Below are 20,264 nucleotides of genomic sequence, written 5' to 3'. Positions count from 1 at the left end.
ACCTGGTCCCAGCAGTGGAACAGACTCAGAGGAATGAAGCCTGGAAAAGGCAGGAGAGTGGCATTACACCAAGTGAGGATGGGGCAGGGGAGTAAAGGGAGGCAGGGGAAGACTCTGCCCAGCACTGAGCACTTACCCAGTCGGTGGTGATCTCTCCTCAGGCAGAGCTAGGAAATCCCATAGGAAGATGGCATCTCCAACACTGATGACATGCCGCTGGTCTGGGGCGAAGGCAACCTGGCGCACTGGCTCTGAGTGCCCAATGTACACCTGGGAGAGAACACATACTGAACTTCAGCACCACCCTGTCCTATCAGCATGGTGGTTACTCCACTCCGTGCCCTCACAGCCAGTGTCTACACAGCTCAGCAGATCCTCTCAGAGGCCAGCAACACACCTGCAAGTGCTCAGATCTAGGGTTGATGAACCTAGGATTGACCGTCCTCACACACATCTGGAGAAGCAAGCAGGAGCTGAAACCCCCCAAGATCTAAAACTAGCTCTCAATAGCTACAGGAACACTGGGCAAGACATTTTCTTCTCTGGGTGGCTCTGTTCCTAGCACAGAAATCACACCTACATCTCGTTCACAGAGGGTCTCATTAAGCTCGGTGCTTTGGCAGCCCAGCCTGTGCTTGGTGCCGAGTGTTATTACAACATAGGAATAGGGCTTCATAGAATCCCAGACTGGTTTGGGTTGGAAGGGACCTTAAAGCTCATCCAGTTCCAAACCCCTGCCACAGGCAGGGACACCTTCCACTAGACCAGGTTGCTCCAAGCCCCATCCAAGCTGGCCTTGAACACTGCCAGGGATGGGGCAGCCACAGCTTCTCTGGGCACCCTGTGCCAGTGCCTCAGCACCCTCACAGGGAAGAGCTTCTGCCTAAGAGCTCATCTCAATCTCCCCTCTGTCAGGTTAAAGCCATTCCCCCTTGTCCCTTCCCTACAGGTCCTTGTCCAAAGCCCCTCTCCAGCTTTCTTGGTTTCTTGGAGCCCCTTTAGGCACTGGAAGCTTCTCTAAGGTCTCCCCTTAAGGAGCCTTCTCCTCTCCAGGCTGAACAAGCCCAGCTCTCTCAGCCTGGCTCCAGAGTAGAGCTGCTCCAGCTGTGCAAACAGGGACACTGGGCCCACAGAGGGGGCTGCTCTCTTCCCCAGGGGTTCAGAAATGCAACAGCAACCCCCTTCCCTCCCTTTGTGGGCGGTACCTGGAAGTTGATATTGGAGTGCATCTGATAGTCCCACACCTTGATGACTTTGTCACCAGCAGTGAGCAGGTACCTGCCATCCTTGCTCAGCGCCAAGGAAGAACAGGACACTTTGTGCACGGGAGACACCTGAGGACAAGAAACACCGCCAGCAGCATTAACTGAGCTAGCTTACATCCTTACTTATGCTTCAGCAAGAAGGCAGGAATGCAACAAGACTGAAAACAAGCTCAGGCTCATCCTGAGCATGACCGCACCAGGATGGCTACAGGCTTGCCAACTCCTGTGTTTCTTTGAAGCCTGTGAACTCTAAAATGAGCTCTTCTCTCATTTCCCCCTGCTACAGTGACATAACATTCCCAAGGCTTCTGTGACACAAGACCTCAGTGCATGAATTTCTCAGTGTCCTACCTCTCGCACCAGTCGTCCCGTTTTTGCATCAAGCACAAGGATTTTATTGGAAGAAGTGGCCACCAGGAGCTCGCCTCGAGGCACAGGAGCAAAGCAGACTCCCACTGCAGAGTCCAAGGCTGTGCTGTTCAAATCGAGGGTGCTGATGTCCACCCTCAGCAGCTGTCAAACAAGGAGATCCTGAACAAATACTGGAGGAAATACTGCAGAAGCCTCAGAATTGCTCTCGTGGCTCCCCCAGCACGAGGCTATGGAACCCCCCCAGACCCTTCCCTTCCCCCCAGTGAGGGGCTACAGGATCCAGGCAATGTCCCTCCTGCCCAGGACAGCAGCTCACAAAGAGAAGTTGGAGCTGACAGTCTACACAACACTTCTTCAAATTATCTTTCTAGAGGGGATTGAAGCTGGAGAAGAAACCTTCACAGAATCATAGAATGGTTTGGGTTGGAAGGGACCTTAAAGACCACCTAATTCCAAACCCCTGCCATGGAGGGGGTTGACTTTGTTGTTTCTGTCTCACAGAATGGAAAACCAACCTCACTGTAAGCACCCTGAGGAAGTGTCTGGTGTGCAGGAAGGGCCCTCTCCAAAACTGCTGGTGCCCAAAGCCCTCGATCCATCCCATCTGATGCAGCCCATGGGAACTGCCTTTCCTGCTCACAGCACTCTGCAGCCCGTGCTGTCCTCCCACCCTCTCCCAGGATGAGGGGAGCCCGCTGGGTACCTCATCCAGCGAGCAGGCCTCCATCACAGTCACAACGTACTTGGAGGGTCCCACGAAGGCGAGAAGATGGCTGTCCCCACTGACCACCAGCACATCCGCACTGCTCCCAGTGTCCAGGGCCACCACATTGCCTGGGGGCCACAGCCAGAGAAAGTGAAGAGAGGAGCAAAGCCCACGCTGCAGCCAGCTCACCCTGTGATGGTGCTGCTGATCCTGCAGCTTCTCCTGCCTCTCAATCAGCCCTGGGTTAATGTTCTGGCCTCAGAAAGAAGCAACCTCTGTTGTAGAAGATACTACACATTTTATCTGCAACACTCAAAGTTGCAGACCTCAAAGACAAGGTCTAGAGTCATGGCTCATCGCCTGACTGTGTGGTGCTTTCAAGGATAGCAGAACAAAGTCAAGGGAATAAAATGGATTTTAGTGTTTCTTTTTTAATGTTACAAGAAACTATGAATGCGAGGTCTTAGCTGTGGCCTGGGTGTCTGAACCCTGTGTGGAATGAAATCAGTGCCCAACCTCTGTGCTGATGTCAGCCCAGTGGGCAGAAAGACCCAAAGGTCTAAAACTCACCGAAATCACAGCAATCCTTGGTTTTTATTCCACTGCCACTGTTCTGTCCCTGGAACATGGCCAGGCAGTGAACAGGGTTTCAGAGCAGAGTCAACGTGCGAAGGTCCAGCTGCAGCACTGACGCCAAACTTGGGTGATTTATCTCTCCAAGCCCCTATTCCTTCTCACCTATTTCAAGAACACTTTTCTTGGGGCAGGATCCTCCTCTTTGTACAATAATGGAACTCCCTTTTCCTGCCCAAGGTGTATTAAACGTGACATTAACATTTCCAAACTGCCTTGCCCCTGTACTGCTTCCCCTGCCTGGAGCTCTCCACCTTCTCTGATCATTGGCACAGCTGAAGGCAGGATTAGGGAAATGATCCAGTTTAAACAAACTGTACATCCACAGGATAGAAGGATTCAGGGCTTGGGCATGAACAAGTCTCTGTTATTCCAGCTTGTTCATGAAATCATAATGCCAAGCAAGTGGAGAGTGTTTGAATCAGGAGGGGTAGGGAAGGGGTGGCAGTCACAAGGGTTTGCTCACACATTAACACAAATGTCACAGTTCAGAAGATTCATCAGAAAAGCTCTCTGAGTCAGGTTTGGTTTTGGTGCTAGGATGTCTGTGCTCATAAAAGAAGAAAGACAACCCACAGCCCCAGAGTCTTACCCAGGACTCGCAAGACGTGGCTTTTCTGTGCCATGCAGCTGTAAAGAGCCAGACTTCCCTGCAAACAGGAGCTGAACATGAAATTGCCATCTGGAGAGAAGGTCAGCCCAGTGATAACAGTGCGGTGCTGTCTGAAAGAAGGTGGAAAACATAAAACAGGGGTGGGGAAAGAACAAACCAACTGTCAGAAAACAGGAGCAATGTTGAGCACAACATGCTGAAGAACCCAGGAGAACAAAGCAATTGGGGGCAGGACCCCACCATGCTCATGCCTGCAGCAGCTCAGGTCAATCAACACTCAAACTTCATGGAAAACTGAGCAGCAAGCTCAGGACTCCAGCCGTCCATGGAATGTGCTTCCTCTCCCTCTGGACCAGACTGCTTCCCATGCTACGCCTTGCAAGGGCTCCCTCTTCAGCTGCTCTCTAGGACAAGCTTTTCCTAATGTGGGTCAACTGTCCACTGGGATGCCATAAAAAAAGCCCTCAGAGCCTTCCCAGGTTGGACTTTTCCCACCCAGAGCAGGCCACCTCTGCCTGAACACCACTCAGCTGGTACATGAGCATTGTCAAGCCCAAGAAAAGCACTTTCCCACCTCCATGATTATCACTGTGGCTCTTGCCAGGACAGCCCTTACTTGTGCTCCACCAGCAGACTGGAGGTGGCCAGGCTGAAGGTCCACACCATTCCGTTGTCAAAGCCACAGGCCAGCATCTGCTGGGTAGGGTGAAAGGCCACAGCACATGGTGTTCCTTCTGCAGCTGTGAAGTCGTACAGCTGTGGGGAAGAGACACACCACAGGCATGAAGCTGGATAAAGCTCAACTAAACAGCCTCAGACCTCCACCATAAGCATGTCTTACAACAGAAATCTGGACCTGCCTGGATGGATCTGAAGCCCAGTGAAGTCCTGGCATCTAGATAAAACCCTTGGTTATTATGCCTTGTTGAAAAGCAATATTCTACATGAAATCTGGGCTATTTACAAGGGCCTGTAGGGACAGGACTATGGGGAATGGCTTTAACCTGACAGAGGGGAGACTGAGATGAGCTCTTAGGCAGAAGTTCTTCCCTGTGAGGGTGCTGAGGCGCTGGCACAGGTTGCCCAGAGAAGCTGTGGCTGCCCCATCCCTGGCAGTGTTCAAGGCCAGGTTGGATGGGGCTGGGAGCAACCCGGTCTAGTGGAAGGTGTCCCTGCCAATGGCAGGGGTTTGGAACTGGATGAGCTTTAAGGTCTCTTCCAGCACAAACCTGTCTGTGATTCAAAAGATGGAGGAAATGGAAATACTGTTGTTTAACAAAACCTTCAGGAGCTAAGGCCAAACTATGCATTAAGCTAAACCTCTCAGAATTCCATTATTCCAAACTATTTCTTGCCCATGCCCCTTATGCTTCAGGGAGGACATTTAAGGGCTCTTGAACTGTGGAGCTTTGGTAACTGGACCAAACGGAGACCAGGAAGACTATTAATACATATAAGACACCTTCCAAGTCTCATCTGGCCCACCTGCTGCATGGAGACGAGGTCCCAAACCCGGATGGTGCTGTCCCGAGACACCGTTGCCATCCACTTCCAAACCCCCTCCATGGAGAATGCCAGAATGGAGTCCTCATGAGAGCGCATGAGGGTGTTGGAGTCCCAGGACTGGAGATCCAGGTAGCCTAGGTACCCAGCAGCTGTCGTGCACAAGATTCTGCGGCCATCCGGGCTGATGCACACACTGCTCACCGGAGCCTCTTGCTCTAGGGAGAGACCCAGGAGTCAGCACCCCCCCCTGGAAAAGGAGCAGGAGCAGCTGGAACACAGCTACCAAGGCAGATTCACATTCAGTAATGAGCATCCCACCATCTGAAGACTGGATGCTTGCAGGCTTGAGTTAAGTGATAAATTAGTGTCTGCCCCCTAGAAGTCCCCGGACTCTGCTGTGATGGTGATTGTTTCAAGAATTGTGAAGAACTGCTTGATTTCTCCCCTAATTTTCCACAGACAGATGAGCCATAGGTACAAGGGTGCAGAAATGAAGACAGAGTGCCTGTGCTCACCCAGGAGATCCTGCCTTTCTCCTTTAAGTTACAAGAATGAACATCAATAAGGCTTGTTGGAGTAGGAGACTTCCAAGCCAGTCACCCCTACTGACAACAAGCACAAAAGATGCTTGAGAATTGCTTTAGGAGAGAGACTGAGCTCCTAAGAATAGCTTTAGGAGACATGGCAGTGGATCTCTGGCTTCACAGCAGCAGGCTGAAAGAGATGTAGAGCTCAGAAGCTCCCAGCTCTACTCACCTGCCTCTGCGACAACAGCCGAGAAGTCCAGTGGCCACAGCCGCAGGTAGCCATCTTCTGAACCCGTGGCACAGAAGTGTGAGGAGATGCTAATGCTGTTTATAGCAATCCCAGCACCTGAAAAACAAAAAACAACAGCACCTTGTACAGTCAGAACAAGAAAACTAAGACTGACGGTTGCTCCATCCCAGAACAGTCCAACAGTCCACCTGCACCAGCACCAGAACCCTCAGAAGCAGCAGCACCCAGGAATCCCACAACTGACTCACAACAAAGGCTGAAGAGTCTGAACAGCCCCTCTCAGGACTCACACCATGTCTAGTCCCTCTCCTTTTCCAGCACTGCTCTTTCCCACAAGCAGTGAGTGCTTGAGCCCAGAACTCCCCCCATGTGCTGGGCTGCATCCCCAGAGCATGAGCAGCATGAGAGGGAGGGGATTCTCCCCTCTGCTGCGGTCTGGGGAGAACCCCCCTGCAGTCCTGATCCAGCTCTGGGGCAACAGCACAAGAGGGAAGTGGAGCTGTTGGAGCGAGTCCAGAAGAGGTCACAGATGCTGCAAGGGCTGGAGCAGCTCTGCTCTGGAGCCAGGCTGAGAGAGCTGGGCTGGTTCAGCCTGGAGAAGAGAAGGCTCCTTAAGGGGAGACCTTAGAAAAGCTTCCAGTGCCTAAAGGGGCTCAAAGAAACCTGGAGAGGGGCTTTGGACAAGGGCCTGCAGGGACAGGACAAGGGGCAATGGCTTTAACCTGACAGAGGGGAGACTGAGATGAGCTCTTAGGCAGAAGCTCTTCCCTGTGAGGGTGCTGAGGCGCTGGCACAGGGTGCCCAGAGAAGCTGTGGCTGCCCCATCCCTGGCAGTATTCAAGGCCAGGTTGGATGGGGCTTGGAGCAACCTGGTCTAGTGGAAGGTGTCCCTGCCCATGGCAGGGGGCTGGAACTGGATGATCTTAAGGTCCATACAAACCAGTCTGGGATTCTGTGATTCCAAAACTGTGGGTTTGATTTAGGTATAAAGTTCACTGGTCAAAGCACTGGCGAAAGCCAGCACTGGTAGCAGGAAGACACCCAAGGACATCGTTTCATCTCCTCTTGGGTGCTTTCTCACCCATGAAGCGAGAACCACAGTTACACGCATCTCAAAGGGGCTTGCCCTACATTAATCAGCTCAATTTGCCAAAGCAAACTGGGCACTAGGTTTTGAGATATGAGAGCAATACCACTTGAAAGTGAATTCTTCCTGCTGTTAAAAATCAGTGGAAGAGCTGAAAGCTGCAAAGCTTTGTACACAGCAACAAAGACTTCCCAAACACTCTGCACAGGCTGACTAGTGAGAAACATCCCCAAATTCATCTTTTTTTAGTGGGCTGCTTAGCTCTTTTTCCATCTCTACATTAAGACTCCCATCAGCAAATTAAGACTTTTTCATGTTTCTAAAAGTGGTGTTTCTCTGAAAGTGCAATCAGCATTTTAGATGCCAAAATTCTTTCTTAAAATGATACTTTGCTGTATTAAGGATTATCTGAGGTACTTAAGAAGCAAATAGCTACAAATGCTCTAATTGACCCAAAGTAACCCTTAGCAGTAGGTAAACCACTGGTTTATTTTACCAGGGAGGCGAGTTCGTGTCTGCCCCAGATGATGGTGGGCTGCTCCTGGCTGGTCCCTCCTCCCTGTAGATGCTCCTACCTGACTTGTCTAGCCGCTGGCAGTCCCGGAGTGGCGCAGGCAGCAGCTGCAGTGCGCTCCTCACACTCACGTTCTGGTAGTCCACCTCCAAGATGTGGCCACTCTTGCTGCAGACAAAGCTGTAGAGGAGAAAGATCCCTGCTCTGGCACTTAAGCTCCACTTAACCAGGATTAAAAGGGGCTGTGTCAGCGTGGTTTAGTAAAAACCCAGCTTGGTTTAGCCATTCAACTGCCTGATGGAAAGCAATTCTGGTTCATGGCAATGTAATTAGTCAACCAGGTCCAAGGGCAAATCTACAACCAAGGGCTTCCCACTCTATTCCCTGTCCTTTTGAAAGGTTAATTAAAAAAAACAGCTAAAAGCTCGGCATAGATCTCAGAAAGGAACCTCTCTGCCACAGGACACGGCACCAGGGAAGACAGGGCCAGCTGAGCTGACAGCTCTGCTTGTGGAATGGTGTGTGGCAGCAACAAAGGTCTGGCTTTGATGATTAAAATAAAACAAGGGGGAAAAAAGCATGTATCTGTCTGTATGCAAGAGGCTATGCACCACACTGCCAAGAGAAAGCAAAACACAGGCATCAGGTGGGGGAGAAATTCATTAAATATGGCAAAACATCAGTACAGAACCACAGAATCATGGAATGGTTTGGGCTGGAAGAGACCTTAAAGCTCATCCAGTTCCAAGCCCCTGCCATGGGCAGGGACACCTTCTACTAAACCAGGTTGCTCCAAGCCCCATCCAACCTGGCCTTGAACACTACCAGGGATGGGGCAGCCACAGCTTCTCTGGGCAACCTGTGCCAGCACCTCAGCACCCTCACAGGGAAGAACTTCTGCCTAAGAGCTCATCTCAATCTCCCCTGCTTAAGTTTGAACCCATTCCCTTGTCCTATTGCTACAGTCCCTAATGAAGAGAATGGCAAGAGGAAAATCATGTTTCTTGGGCTGTTCTCAAGCAGTCAAATCTCTTTTGGGAAGCAACGTGAGCTGAACAGGAGAGAAGCTCTCCCAGCTCCAGGAGGCACCCGATTCTAGAGGGAAAATCCTGTGCTCATGCAGAGAATGCCAAGCATCCCTCCTTGCCAACAACCCCAGCGATTCCCTCAGCCCCTTACAACGTGTGGTCCTCGCGCTCCCGCTCAGCTGCGCATCCCTCTTGGAAGGCCAGGCCAGTGAACTCTAGGGAACGGTACTCGCCCAGGTCAACAGGACAGGAGCGCAGTACTCCACTCCGCACTCGCCACAGCCTGATGTTGTCCCAGCCACACGACACCATCCTGCCCAGGGAGAGGCTGCATGAGCACCAATAACCCTAACCCCAACGGCCACCAGTTACCAGTGAGGACTAAGAACAAGAACACAGCCCCATTCTACCCCCCAGGCTGTGACAGAACCAATGCTTTTGATTTATTTCCTTTGCATCCTACCTGGAATCATCAAAAGAAGTAATCTTCAAGGCCTGGATGTCCACATCTGTGTGTGCTTTGGCCAGCACAGCCACCTCTCCACCTTGGGTCACCTGAGCAGTGTTCCACACCACCACCATCTGAAGCAAGAAAAGATGCTGGAGAGGGACTCTTCATCAGGGACTGCAGTGATAGGACAAGGGGTGATGGGTTCAAACTAAAACAGAGGAAGTTCAGGTTAGATATAAGGAAGGTATATATACTGTGCAGGTGCTGAGGCACTGGCACAGGTTGCCCAGAGAAGCTGTGGCTGCCCCATGCCTTGCAGTGTCCAAGGCCAGGTTGGACGGGGCTTGGAGCAACCTGGTCTAGCGGAAGGTGTCCCTGCCCATGGCAGAGGGTTGGGACTGGATGATCTTAAAGCCCCTTCCAACCAAAACCAGTCTGAAATTCTGTGATTCTCTACTGGCAGAGTTGTTCAAACATGGAAACCTTGGCAGCAAGGGAGATTTCTGTCACACAGCTGACCAGCTGCACACACGGGAACGTCCCCAGAGCTGGAAACAAAGTACTGATAACAGAGTTGAAGCAGGGGAAATAAAACACCCTCACACAGAGGGTTCAGGACAGTCCAAGAGCTTTATAAAGCTTCATGGGAATATGCTTCTCTAGCATCCATAATTACAGGTTCTGAATCCCAGGCCTGCCTGGCAACAGGGATCAGACTTGGAAAGAAAATCCAGAAGAGTGGGAATTCTGGCTGCTGAAATACGAGATCTCTACCAGGCCTGAGCTGCTCTGTGGGAGCTGGAGGTAGCACAAGTCTGGCTGCACTGGCTCTCATAGGACTTTGCTCTGATGTGGGGTCACCTGTTCACATGCCCATCACGAGGGGCAAGTTTCCTTTTCCCAAAGGAAAGGGAGAGATTGGGAAAGAACTGTAGGTGATTTCATGCTCTGCATTCAGAATAGTGTTAAATCCACCTCAGAGGCTGGGGTGGGATGAAGCATCACCCTGGGAGAGGTGGTCCTGGCCAGCCCCCACCAAAGGCCACCCCATTCTCCCATCCTGTTTTCACCCTATAAGTCCCCCCTCCCCAGCTGCAGCTTGCCTGCTCCCATGCAGCACAGGGACCACTGCCACATGCTGGGACAAAATAAGGGAGCAGTGTTTGGTTTTCCTGCAGGCAGTACCTAGTGAGCAACAGCACAGCTAATTGCTGCTGGTGGTTAGTAACGGATCAGCGGATAAGAACAGTATCACTGATAAAGCAAACCCACAGTCCCATGAAACAATTTCATTTTTGACTGCTACACGTGGACTCTGCATCATCCCCCACCTACAGTGGTGTTTGGCAGCTTCAGTGCCCACCATCCCTCCCAGCAGTGATGCCTGTGAGGCTCAGGACCGAAAGATTAAACCTCACATCTTGCCCTAAATGCTATAAAAAACTCAAAGGATTTGGGACGCCAGTCAGTGTTGAACCTCCCATTTCAATTCCCACTCCTCCCCTCCATGCTTGCAAACCTTCCAGCTCAAAATGCCATACAAACATGTCACCCTCAGCCCAGTGGGCTGGAATGCTGTGGAGGCAACGGGTACAGGCAGAATCACACAGCTGCCTTCATTACCCCACCTGGGCTCCTTGCTGGGACCACACCAGGGAGAGAAACAGCCTCAGAGCTCAAACTGAGCTGATCCCTCAGGCTGCTCCCAAAAGGATTTGTTTGCTCGCTGCTAAGGAACACGTGTGTGAATGCTCACAAGCACCAAGCTGAAGGTAAGTGATTTCTAAGGAGGTAACGAGAAAAGGAACTCCCTCTGACTGCAGTGAAGAACACATCTAGGAAAGCCCAGAGCAGAGGTTTGTCTGCAAAATAACTACAGAATCCTGGCACTTGCTCACTCACAGGGCAAGGAAACCTCCAAACTCAAACTCCAGTTCTCACCGTTTTGCCATGCCCATCCTTTCCGACGCCGCACAGAACGGCTCCACTGTAGGAAAAGCTGCAAGAAGAGACATGGTGAAATGCAGCTCTTGGTACCCCAAGTGCATCTCAACAGGAAATAAAAGGAGACAAGTTGTGAGGATGAGGAGACAGCAAGACCTGAGGGATAAGCTCATGAGGGAGCTGGCAGCATATCAGCTGTTCCAGGCCGGTTGCCAGCAGGCTGAAGCAGAAGCTGTAATTCACCCCTCATTTATCACTCAGGAATAGCATGGGAAAGCTGCCATGCTCCAACGCCTTACCCACCCGAACACATTCCTGCACTCAGGCTGAAACCCACCTCAAGGACAAGAGGGAGTGGGCGTGGGTTTTGAACACGGAGAGGCAGCTTCCCCTTGGGAAGTCCCAGAGGCGCACGACGCTCCGGGGACCAGCCTGAGCGGAAGCCAGCAAGGTGCTGCTCCCATTGAAGGCCAGTGCTGACACCTGCAGGAAGCACCGGGATAGAGCTGCAACCGGGGGTACATCTGGGGTACATGGACAGTGCTGCCATGGGGCTTTGTAAGGACTTACACTCACCTTATCCGTGTGCCCAATGAAGAACCTCTGCTTCCTGGAGTGGATCTGCAGGGTCACGATGACCGCATGGCAGGGGTAGACCACTGCAGTGTTGTTTTGAGCCCACAGTGCCTGCAGGACCCAGACAGGAATGAAAGGGGTGCAGATCCTCCAGAGGTGCCCCAGGTCTTTGGGCTGGACCTGCAGGGATTTCTTCCCCAGGAGCTCTGCACGCGTGTGCGCATCCCATACGAGTATTATTCTAACTCACAATGGAAAACTAAGAGCCCAGCTAAAATCCTACTTCATTCAGTGGATTTATTGTACAATCACGTCTACTACATGAACAGCAGATATAAGGAAAAAGATGTTGTAACAGTCTTGAATGGACGAGCGGGACTGGAGGATCTACACCAACACGCTCACCAAGTTTGCAGAGAGGGATGCAAAGGTGCGTGTTGTCTGTTTTTGGCCATCTAGCAGGATGCTCAGCTGGTTTGTAATGCAAAGAGATGGGTTAAAACCAATTGAATTATAGATTAGATTGAGGATGCAGGGGTAGAGCCTGCTGCAATGGGAAGAAGTGGCTTATTTCTGGGTCTTAGTTAAAGGCTGCCATCAGATGCTCAGTCATCAACAGACGTATTTGTATTTGTGGTGTGAGCTCCTGAGGGCTGATAATGGGGTCAGCATTTGGACTTGATTTTGCTGTTCCCAGCCAGTGAGTGTTGATGACCTCCTGGTCACCAGTAAAATGAAATGTCATTCTGTCTCTGGAAAGGCTAAGGGTATCTTGAGACATGATAGTATGGATTTCCTGCAGCTGGTAAGGCAATAGCCTGCTCCTGTGCTCATATGGAGAGATCATCATCTCATAATAGGCTCCCATCCAACACTGAACAAAACCCGCTGTACTGTAATAAGAGAGGACATGGCTTTGCAAGCTGTCTGTGTGGGTCATTTATGGTTTAATCTCTTCTGAACCAGTGCCTGGAGGTTGAGGCTGTGGAGTAAGTGACCAGGAAGCAGAGCACTGGGATAACCAGCTCTGGTGAGAGAGAGTGACAGCTGGAACAGGTGTGGGGCTGCGCTGTGCCTTAGTGCTCCTCTCCTGCCCCCACAGCTGGTGTGTGGGCTGTTACCTACAGCTCAGTCCCATATATCCCCACACCGATGCTGCTGCCTTATCTCCTTGTCTGTTTGCCCTATTCCCCACTCCAGGCTTCCTCCATGTCATTGCCTTGCTCACATCATAGGATCAGAATGGTCTGGGTTGGAAGGGACCTTAAAGCTCATCCAGTTCCAACCCCTTGCCATGGGCAGGGACACCTTCCACTAGACCAGGTTGCTCCCAGCCCCATCTGACCTGGCCTTGAACACTGCCAGGGATGGGGCAGCCACAGCTTCTCTGGGCACCCTGTGCCAGTGCCTCAGCACCCTCACAGGGAAGAACTTCTGCCTAAGAGCTCATCTCAGTCTCCCCTCTGTTAGGTTAAAGCCATTCCCCCTTGTCCTGTCCTTACAGGCCCTTGTCCAAAGCCCCTCTCCAGGTTTCTTGCAGCCCCTTTAGGCACTGGAGCTGCTCTAAGGTCTCCCCTTAAGGAGTCTCCTCTTCTCCAGGCTGAACAAGCCCAGCTGTCTCAGTCTGATCGAGGTGGGTTGCATCATTTCCAAGGGATCCCATCTCTTCCCCAAAGGCTTGCTGAGCTTATGAGGTGTAACCTTGGCCAGCTGCCAAGCCAAGAAAACAGGAGCCTCCAGTGTGAACTGCAGTAGCCTATAGGCAGGGATGGATCTCACATGGGGAAGAACTCCCAAGATGGGAATTTTGGTTTAGTGGTGGCCTTGGCAGTGCTGGGGAATGGTTGGATTTGATGATCTTAAAGGTTTTTTCCAACCTGGTTGGTTCTATGATTCTATGACTGAACCAAAATGACCTTTTCTTTACCGAAACACACACTGCAAGCTGGGCTCCTGCAAGGCACAGTGCCACATGGAAACAATATGAAACCCTTTGCAGACTCCTACAAAGCATCTCTATTTTAACGTGTTAAAACACAGAAGCCACAAGATCTAAAAAGTCCCCTGATTTCTAATTCACCACCATAACAGCAGAAGACTCATGCACAAACATAAGCTTGGACCCATCTGTTTTGGGGTCATTTTCCCTATCGAGCAGTACATTCAACTCCTTTCATACCTCCAAAGTTAATACCCTGGGCATGGGATTACAGATCAGCTCCCCAAACCATCCGAGCTACTGACCCACTTGGTGCTGCAGCCTCCAAAGCCAATAATCATTCTCAGCTTCAGGATGGGATCTGGTAAGAGCCTCTGGAATTAAAAGAGACAGAGCTGTTGTATGTAGAGCTGGACTGAGGTCCTCCACCCTCCATCCCCATTGCTGGTTTCTCTCTAAAGCACAGGGGTTCTTTCCTGCTAAAGGGTATGGCTTTACAGTATTTAGCCTGGCAGAAGCCAAATCTGTCGGCAAGAGCTGGGATTTCCAGTTTTAAGCAGCAATCCCACCCAGGCTTGGTTACAGACAGCCCTTGCAGTGTCCCGGTGATGCCCAGAGCCAGTGGTTGCTGGGGGAAGCACCAGACCTACCCTGCAGGCAGCAGCTCTCCTACTGGGCAGCACACCTGGTCCAGGGCCCTTCCTGCATGTGCTCTGAGCAAATCAATACACACACATTATTAGCTCAAGATGAGTGGATTTGAACACAGGGTCCCTCCTTCAAGGTGAGGAAATGGAAAGGAGAAAAATAACACCAGCAAAAGGGATTAACTGAAACTCCATCCGGAAGCCTGTGCTCCCTCTGCTGCTTCAGCATCAGCAGTAAGCATCCCAAAGGCACCCTTGGGCTGCTGTGACTGCTCAGTGCTTCACCCACCTCCTCTGAGCCAGCATGAACAGCTCGGGTGGCTTGTTTGCTCCTCTGGTGAGCGTACACGTGGATGCCTCCGTCGCCCACTGTTGGAGACTGGCCAGTGTCCTCCACATTGCGTGACTTCTGATTCTTCTCCAGCTCCTGGTCTCCAGCTGGCATAGCTCTCGGAGGCCTGGAGGCTGTCAGTTGAACCTCAGGAATGCTCTTTGGAACGACAGGACAGTGGTGTGGCATCTGAGAAAGAGCAAAGCCTCAGAGTGAGATCAGCCCTCCTTGAGTACCTTCCACCCTCTGCAAAGGCAGAGACGAGGGCACCCACATGTCTCCCAAATGACTCTTCACAGCCATACACAAAGCAGCATGGAGGCAGAGTATCCCTGTGGGTACCCAGCCTGGCCAGGTATGTTAACCAACCGCTCTCCCTGTGCTCCTAATATTGTCTATACACAGTTCATCTCCTCCAGACAGCAAATCAGAGCCCCATAAGAGATCCAGCCCAGAAAAGACTCAAAGAGCTGCTCTCCACTGAGCAGAGGCTAAAAGCACCAGCTCGGCACATCCCAGTTCAGAGCAGCAATGTGGTCACACTCCTCATTTTCTCCCTCTCCACAGTGTGAGAAGGATGGCTTCTCCCCATCTTTCTCCAAAAGCCCGCCATCATGCTGTCTGGCGAGCCAGCTGAGTAGCAGCTCCTCATCACCAGTGGAGAATGGGAAATCAGGGGTGAGGGCAGCTGCTGTGGTCCCAGCAGTTCAGACTCTACACACTATTCTGCCCCAAAGGACACCTGATCGGGATCTTTAGCCCCCAGCCCTCATTTCTTATCTATAATTTGAAGACACAACTATTTGCTGCCTCAGCTGAGATGTGGAGGAGCTGTCTGGAGATTGTGAGGTACTTGGCATTGAGCTCAGCTCTGCTCTGTGCTGGCCCACACTGAGCCACCCCATCAGTAACTGCAGGGCTGCAGTCAACAGACTGTGCCCAGACTGGGGTCAGATCGGCCACAGGCAAGAAGCAGCTTCTTAAATAAAGGCCCTCAAAGAGAAGATGTGGTGAAAAACATGGGAGGCAGAAGGGAAGAAGTTTCAGCCTCCTCCCTGAGGCACTTACAGCTTTGGGACTGGTTATCTGCTGGACGAGGGACAGTCGGTCACGGACTGCACTGGTGAGAGCCACTGGCTGCTGCTGGATGGGATCCTCTGGGGCTTGGCCACCTGAGTGACACGAGGAGGAGGTTGGGGTCCCTGGGAAACCCAAGGCATCTAACCAAAGCATCCAACCCTGGCTGCCATCCCCAGCATTCTCACCTGCCACAGGGCCGGGACAGCTCTTCTGGATGGAGTCCTTTGGCAGCTTGGACCCCTCGGATGGGAATCTGAGCAAAATCAGAGGAAGACACCATGTCACTGGGACACTGCACTGGCACCAAGGAATACCACTTGGCAACTCATGGCCTGACACAGAAGCCTTTTCATGTGTCCTGTTAAGATTTCCCCTTTTGCCCCACCCACCCTAAATAAAGCATGTCCTGGGTCTCATCTACAGCATCACATTCCAGGGGTTAACTTGGCATTGCACACTTTAAGTAATGTCGCTAATGTGATGACTGTGATGAGCTGAGTTTATGACCAACAGGATTCTCTGGCAAAAACCTCATAGAATCATGGAATGGTTTGGGCAGGGACAACTTCCACTAGACTGGGTGGGAAGGGACCTTAATATCACCAAGTTCCAAGCCCCTGCCATGGGCAGGGACACCTTCCACCAGACCAGGTTGCTCCAAGCCCCGTCCAACCTGGCCTCCTGGCCTTGAACACTGCCAGGGATGGGGCAGCCACAGCTTCTCTGGGCACCCTGTGCCAGCATCTCAGCAGCCTCACAGGGAAGAGCTTCTGCTTAAGAGCTCATCTCAGTCTCCCCTCTGTCAGGTTAAAGCCATTCCCCCTTGTCCTGTCCCTACGGGCCCTTGTCCAAAGCCCCTCTCCAGGTTTCTTGTAGCCCCTTTAGGCACTGGGAGCTGCTCTAAGGTCTCCCCTCCACGCAGCTTCTCTTTCCAGGCTGAACCAGCCCAGCTCTCTCAGCCTGGCTCCAGAGCAGAGCTGCTCCAACCCTTGCAGCATCTCCGTGGCCTCCTCTGGACTCCCTCCAACAGCTCCACATCCCTCTTGTGTTCTTGCCCCAGAGCTGCATCAGGACTGCAGGGAGGTCTCACCAGATAGAATGGAGTGCTGTGCTCCCACACCACCAACAGGAACCCAGCATAGGAGCTGAGGGATGTACTTTTACATCTGCCCCCCAACAAGGTGTTACATGGGAGCCATCCCAACAAGAGGTCACTGACAGAGAGGACTGGTGTTAACTCTGGACACTGGAGTCCTCTACGGCCTTTTTCCTGCCCCAAAACATCACCTATCAGCATTAAGCTTAGACCAGGCTAAATGTGTTAACAACACCTAAATGCTGGACTTAGGGTGATGGCAATGTCTCCACTGAGCCCCACGTTTGTCTGGATCTGTCATTCCTTAAGCAGTGTTATCTAAATACCTTTCCTAGAGGTCTTGGAGCTGTAGTGGGGTCAGTGTAGCCAGGAGCAGCCGTACCTGATGTAGTCGTAGAGGTCGTGCCACTTCTCGCCCTTTGGCACAGGGAATGCCATTTCCCGTGGCATGGGCACTACCCCGTGGCATGCCAGCTCGGCTTGACGGGCCTCGGAGAATGTCACGCCTGGAGGCAGAGGACAGAAAGAGGGTCAGGTCTCCAAGGGCTGTGGAGCTGCAATCATGTTTCCAGTGAAAGGGCTCAAACTGCTTCTGTCTTTGAGAACACCTGAAAAGCAAAGAGTACAAGCCCGAGGTGCGCAAGTATTCCAGGGGACGTCCCAGAGGACAAACCCATGACTTGGCACAGGTTGTCCAGAGAAGCTGTGGCTGCCCCATCCCTGGCAGTGTTCAAGGCCAGGTTGGATGGGGCTTGGAGCAACCTGGTCTAGTGGAAGGTGTCCCTGCCCGTGGCAGGGGCCCGTGGCAGGGGAGTGGAACTGAATGAGCTTTAAGGTCCTTTCCAACCCAAACCAGTCTGGGATTGTATCTCCCAGGCCCGAGATTCCCCAGATTCTCTATTCAGTGATTCAGCAATTTCACGTGATTTGTGTTAAGGCTCTTTTCTCATTTGCTTGTCTTGTCTCCTTCATATGTTTGTAAATTTGTGCAAGTCTCCAGACAGAACAAGTTTCACGAATCCAAAAGCAGCACCTGCAACATCCTGGAACTCCACTGATGGCGTCAGTTAGTTCGGGCAGATTACCAGTGCAAATAAAGAAAGGCAAAACCAAAAGTTTTGACTGAAGTATCTCTGCCACACTGAGCAGGGGTATCAAAAAACTAGGTTGGAAGATTTCGGAGACAAAAGAACCCACAGGCTCTTCTAGCAGATAAAAGCACAGGCCTTGGGGAAGTGAAGCTTGGGAACACCTTGATTGTTTACCTCTGAAAAAGAAGTCTAACTTTAGTAAGATATTTAACTTTGCCCTTACTGTTCACTTCTACAGCTGGAAAACAAGACGACAGTTTCCTCTGGAGGCTGGGAGATTTTATTCACCAGCACACATAGAAACTTAACGTCAGACCAAGTATTTTGCCCTTTCTGCTTCCTACCATAATGGCAGCTAAGTGCTCCTCCAGGGCTAAGCCTGTCAGCACCACACTGCAGAAGCCAGTATGACCCAGGGTTCCATCCAGACTGGGCTGAGGTCACAGGAGAAATGAGAGGCCACGCTGAGCTCCTCACCTGGGTCAAACACCAAGTCGCTGGTGCAGAGGGTTTTCACCAGCAGGCTGCAGCAGAGCTTGATGCTCTTGAGGTGGCTGTAGTGACGGTTGAGGTAGAGGGAGAGGATGGAGTGAAGGTCGAGCATGAGACAGGTCCAGCGCACGTCAGTGGGGGCATCTCCCACCAGCTCTGGGGAAGAGAGTGGTAAGTGGTGAAAGGGAAGAAGATGCTATAGACCTTGGGCTTCACAGAACATAGATGCAAGATTAACATGGTTAAGTGGTACTATTCACCAGGGATGACTCCCACAAGGCTTGGCTTGCCTGCGCCAAGATGGGAAGTGGGAAAATATGCCCCGTAATTCATTGCTGCAAAGCAGGGACATCCCTCCTGGGAGCCACAGCTCTGACCCCCATCTGCTGAGGGTCTCCTGCTCTTCACTCTCCTCGAATACATCAAGTCCACTTCCAAACTCAATGAATTTGGTATTGCGCACCATGAGCAGCAGCACAAATCCTCCTCACCATGCCTGGGTGCCCTGGCCGAGCCCTCAGCAGCTCCACAGACGAAGGGGAACTGCAGCCAGGTGGCCGTGGATTTGAATTCCTTGAAGAGGCTGGAGAAGGAGATGCGAACCACTTGCTTTTCCTGAGGTGACAGACACAGACACAGCTTTAGTCACCCTGGTGGCTTCAGCAGGAATATGCTGCAGGGGAGAAGGTGAGTGATCCTATCTGCTGTCCCTTCCTTGTCTCCTGTCACCAGCAGAGATGCCACGAGGATGGAAACCATTTCCAGTCCAGAATAAAACACCAGTGACAACAAAGATCGGCCAGGTTTTTCCCCCCAAGACCACCAGTACCACCCCTCAACCCTTCCATTAGCCACAACACCCATGATGGCAGTTTAACAAGGCTGCTCAGTGTCCTACCTTGGTGGTGACATCCAGGTGGACAACAAAGTGCTTGCAAGGCACAGGCCTGAAGAGCAGGTAGAGGTAGCGCCCGGTCAGCCCCAGTGACTGTGTCCCAGTGCGGGGCAGCTGCAGGTAGCTGCTGCCGGGTATGGAGCCTCGGATCCGGTACACAGTTCCCTTCAGCCTTGCGTCCTGCCCAAACCACAGGGCAATGGGGGATCAGCGGTGCCCACTGCAGCCAGTCCCCCAGCACCCTGGTGCCAGTGTCCCCGGTGTTACCGTGAAGGTGGCCACGTCCCCCTCCCTGGCGGAGCGCTTCCACTCCTCCACACGGAAGTGCTTGAAGATGTTCAGGTATGGCCGCTGCCAGGCTGCCGGTACCACAAACAGTGGCGGAACGGTGTCCCCCGCACCGCAGACCCCATTGCTGTCCCTGTGTCCCAAGGTTCCCCATCCTGCTGGCACCCAGTCATCTCCATGTCCCGAGTATACCCAGCCCCGGTGTCACCCTTGTGCCCCGAGCCTGGTGACAGACCTGCTACCAGCCCCATTACCCTCATGCTCTGGGTCCCTCCATCCCCAGTGATGGCCCCATTACCTCTACACCCCAAGTGGCCCCTAGCCCCAGTGTCACCACCCTGCCTCTAGCCCAGTGCCAGATCTGGTAACCCCCGAGCTCTGAGTTCTCCCAGCCCAGTGACACCCCGTTACTCTCGTGCTCTGAAACCCCATACCCCAGTGGCATCCCTGTTATCTGCGCGCCCGGAGCCCCACATGATCCGAAACGCGCCCCTCCCAACCCCGGTGACGCCGCCGGTATCTCCGTGCTCCGAGTGTCTCCCCCCGCCCAGACCCAGTGTCGCAGTCATGCCTGGTGACTCCCCCCTGGTTACGCCCATGCTCCGAGCCCCCAGCCCTGGTGGCACCCCCGGTATGTCCGCATCCGGAGCCCCCCATGACGCGAGTCTCCCTTTTACCCCCGTGACTCTCCCGCTACCCCCGCGCTCCGCTGTCGCGCCAACCCCGGTATAACCCCGACCCCGGTGACACTCCCGTTACCATCGTGCTCCGAGGGCTCCCCCCAGGGTACCCCCGGCCGCTCGTTACCCCTCGGTACCCACACTCCCCCCGCCGCTACCTGCCGCCATAGCGCGCGCCGCCGGCTCAACCGTCCCGCGTGCTCGCCGCCAATCCGCGCCCGCCGCCCGGCCCCACCCCCGTCACGTGACCCAC

The 20,264-nt window shown here is 52.6% G+C and overlaps 1 protein-coding gene across 1 annotated transcript in view; it reads right to left on the bottom strand.

Moving 5' to 3' along the window:
• Nucleotides 1–20,179, bottom strand: part of WDR90 (WD repeat domain 90) — a 36,779-nt gene extending 16,600 nt beyond the window's left edge. Inside the window, exons 1-26 of the mRNA XM_057408041.1 lie at nucleotides 20,170–20,179; nucleotides 19,311–19,486; nucleotides 19,047–19,223; nucleotides 18,640–18,763; nucleotides 18,134–18,304; nucleotides 16,948–17,071; nucleotides 15,655–15,722; nucleotides 15,458–15,561; nucleotides 14,348–14,578; nucleotides 14,062–14,124; nucleotides 13,717–13,785; nucleotides 11,473–11,583; nucleotides 11,234–11,379; nucleotides 10,894–10,951; nucleotides 8,965–9,083; nucleotides 8,653–8,814; nucleotides 7,535–7,653; nucleotides 5,852–5,968; nucleotides 5,075–5,310; nucleotides 4,206–4,345; nucleotides 3,569–3,699; nucleotides 2,341–2,471; nucleotides 1,617–1,778; nucleotides 1,206–1,334; nucleotides 137–270; nucleotides 3–40 (exon numbers count right to left, since the gene is read on the bottom strand). Coding sequence (XP_057264024.1) covers nucleotides 3–40; nucleotides 137–270; nucleotides 1,206–1,334; nucleotides 1,617–1,778; nucleotides 2,341–2,471; nucleotides 3,569–3,699; nucleotides 4,206–4,345; nucleotides 5,075–5,310; nucleotides 5,852–5,968; nucleotides 7,535–7,653; nucleotides 8,653–8,814; nucleotides 8,965–9,083; nucleotides 10,894–10,951; nucleotides 11,234–11,379; nucleotides 11,473–11,583; nucleotides 13,717–13,785; nucleotides 14,062–14,124; nucleotides 14,348–14,578; nucleotides 15,458–15,561; nucleotides 15,655–15,722; nucleotides 16,948–17,071; nucleotides 18,134–18,304; nucleotides 18,640–18,763; nucleotides 19,047–19,223; nucleotides 19,311–19,486; nucleotides 20,170–20,179 — 3,250 coding nt within the window. The remainder of the gene's footprint in view (nucleotides 1–2; nucleotides 41–136; nucleotides 271–1,205; nucleotides 1,335–1,616; nucleotides 1,779–2,340; nucleotides 2,472–3,568; nucleotides 3,700–4,205; nucleotides 4,346–5,074; nucleotides 5,311–5,851; nucleotides 5,969–7,534; nucleotides 7,654–8,652; nucleotides 8,815–8,964; nucleotides 9,084–10,893; nucleotides 10,952–11,233; nucleotides 11,380–11,472; nucleotides 11,584–13,716; nucleotides 13,786–14,061; nucleotides 14,125–14,347; nucleotides 14,579–15,457; nucleotides 15,562–15,654; nucleotides 15,723–16,947; nucleotides 17,072–18,133; nucleotides 18,305–18,639; nucleotides 18,764–19,046; nucleotides 19,224–19,310; nucleotides 19,487–20,169) is intronic.
• Nucleotides 20,180–20,264: the final 85 nt, after the last annotated feature.

The sequence above is a fragment of the Pezoporus wallicus genome, unplaced genomic scaffold (genome assembly GCF_028554395.1).
Source record: "Pezoporus wallicus isolate ANWC-B61680 ecotype Strahan unplaced genomic scaffold, APGP_CSIRO_Pwel_v1 contig_4012, whole genome shotgun sequence".
Lineage (NCBI taxonomy): Eukaryota > Metazoa > Chordata > Aves > Psittaciformes > Psittacidae > Pezoporus > Pezoporus wallicus.
This window is presented reverse-complemented; position numbering and strand designations above follow the sequence as displayed.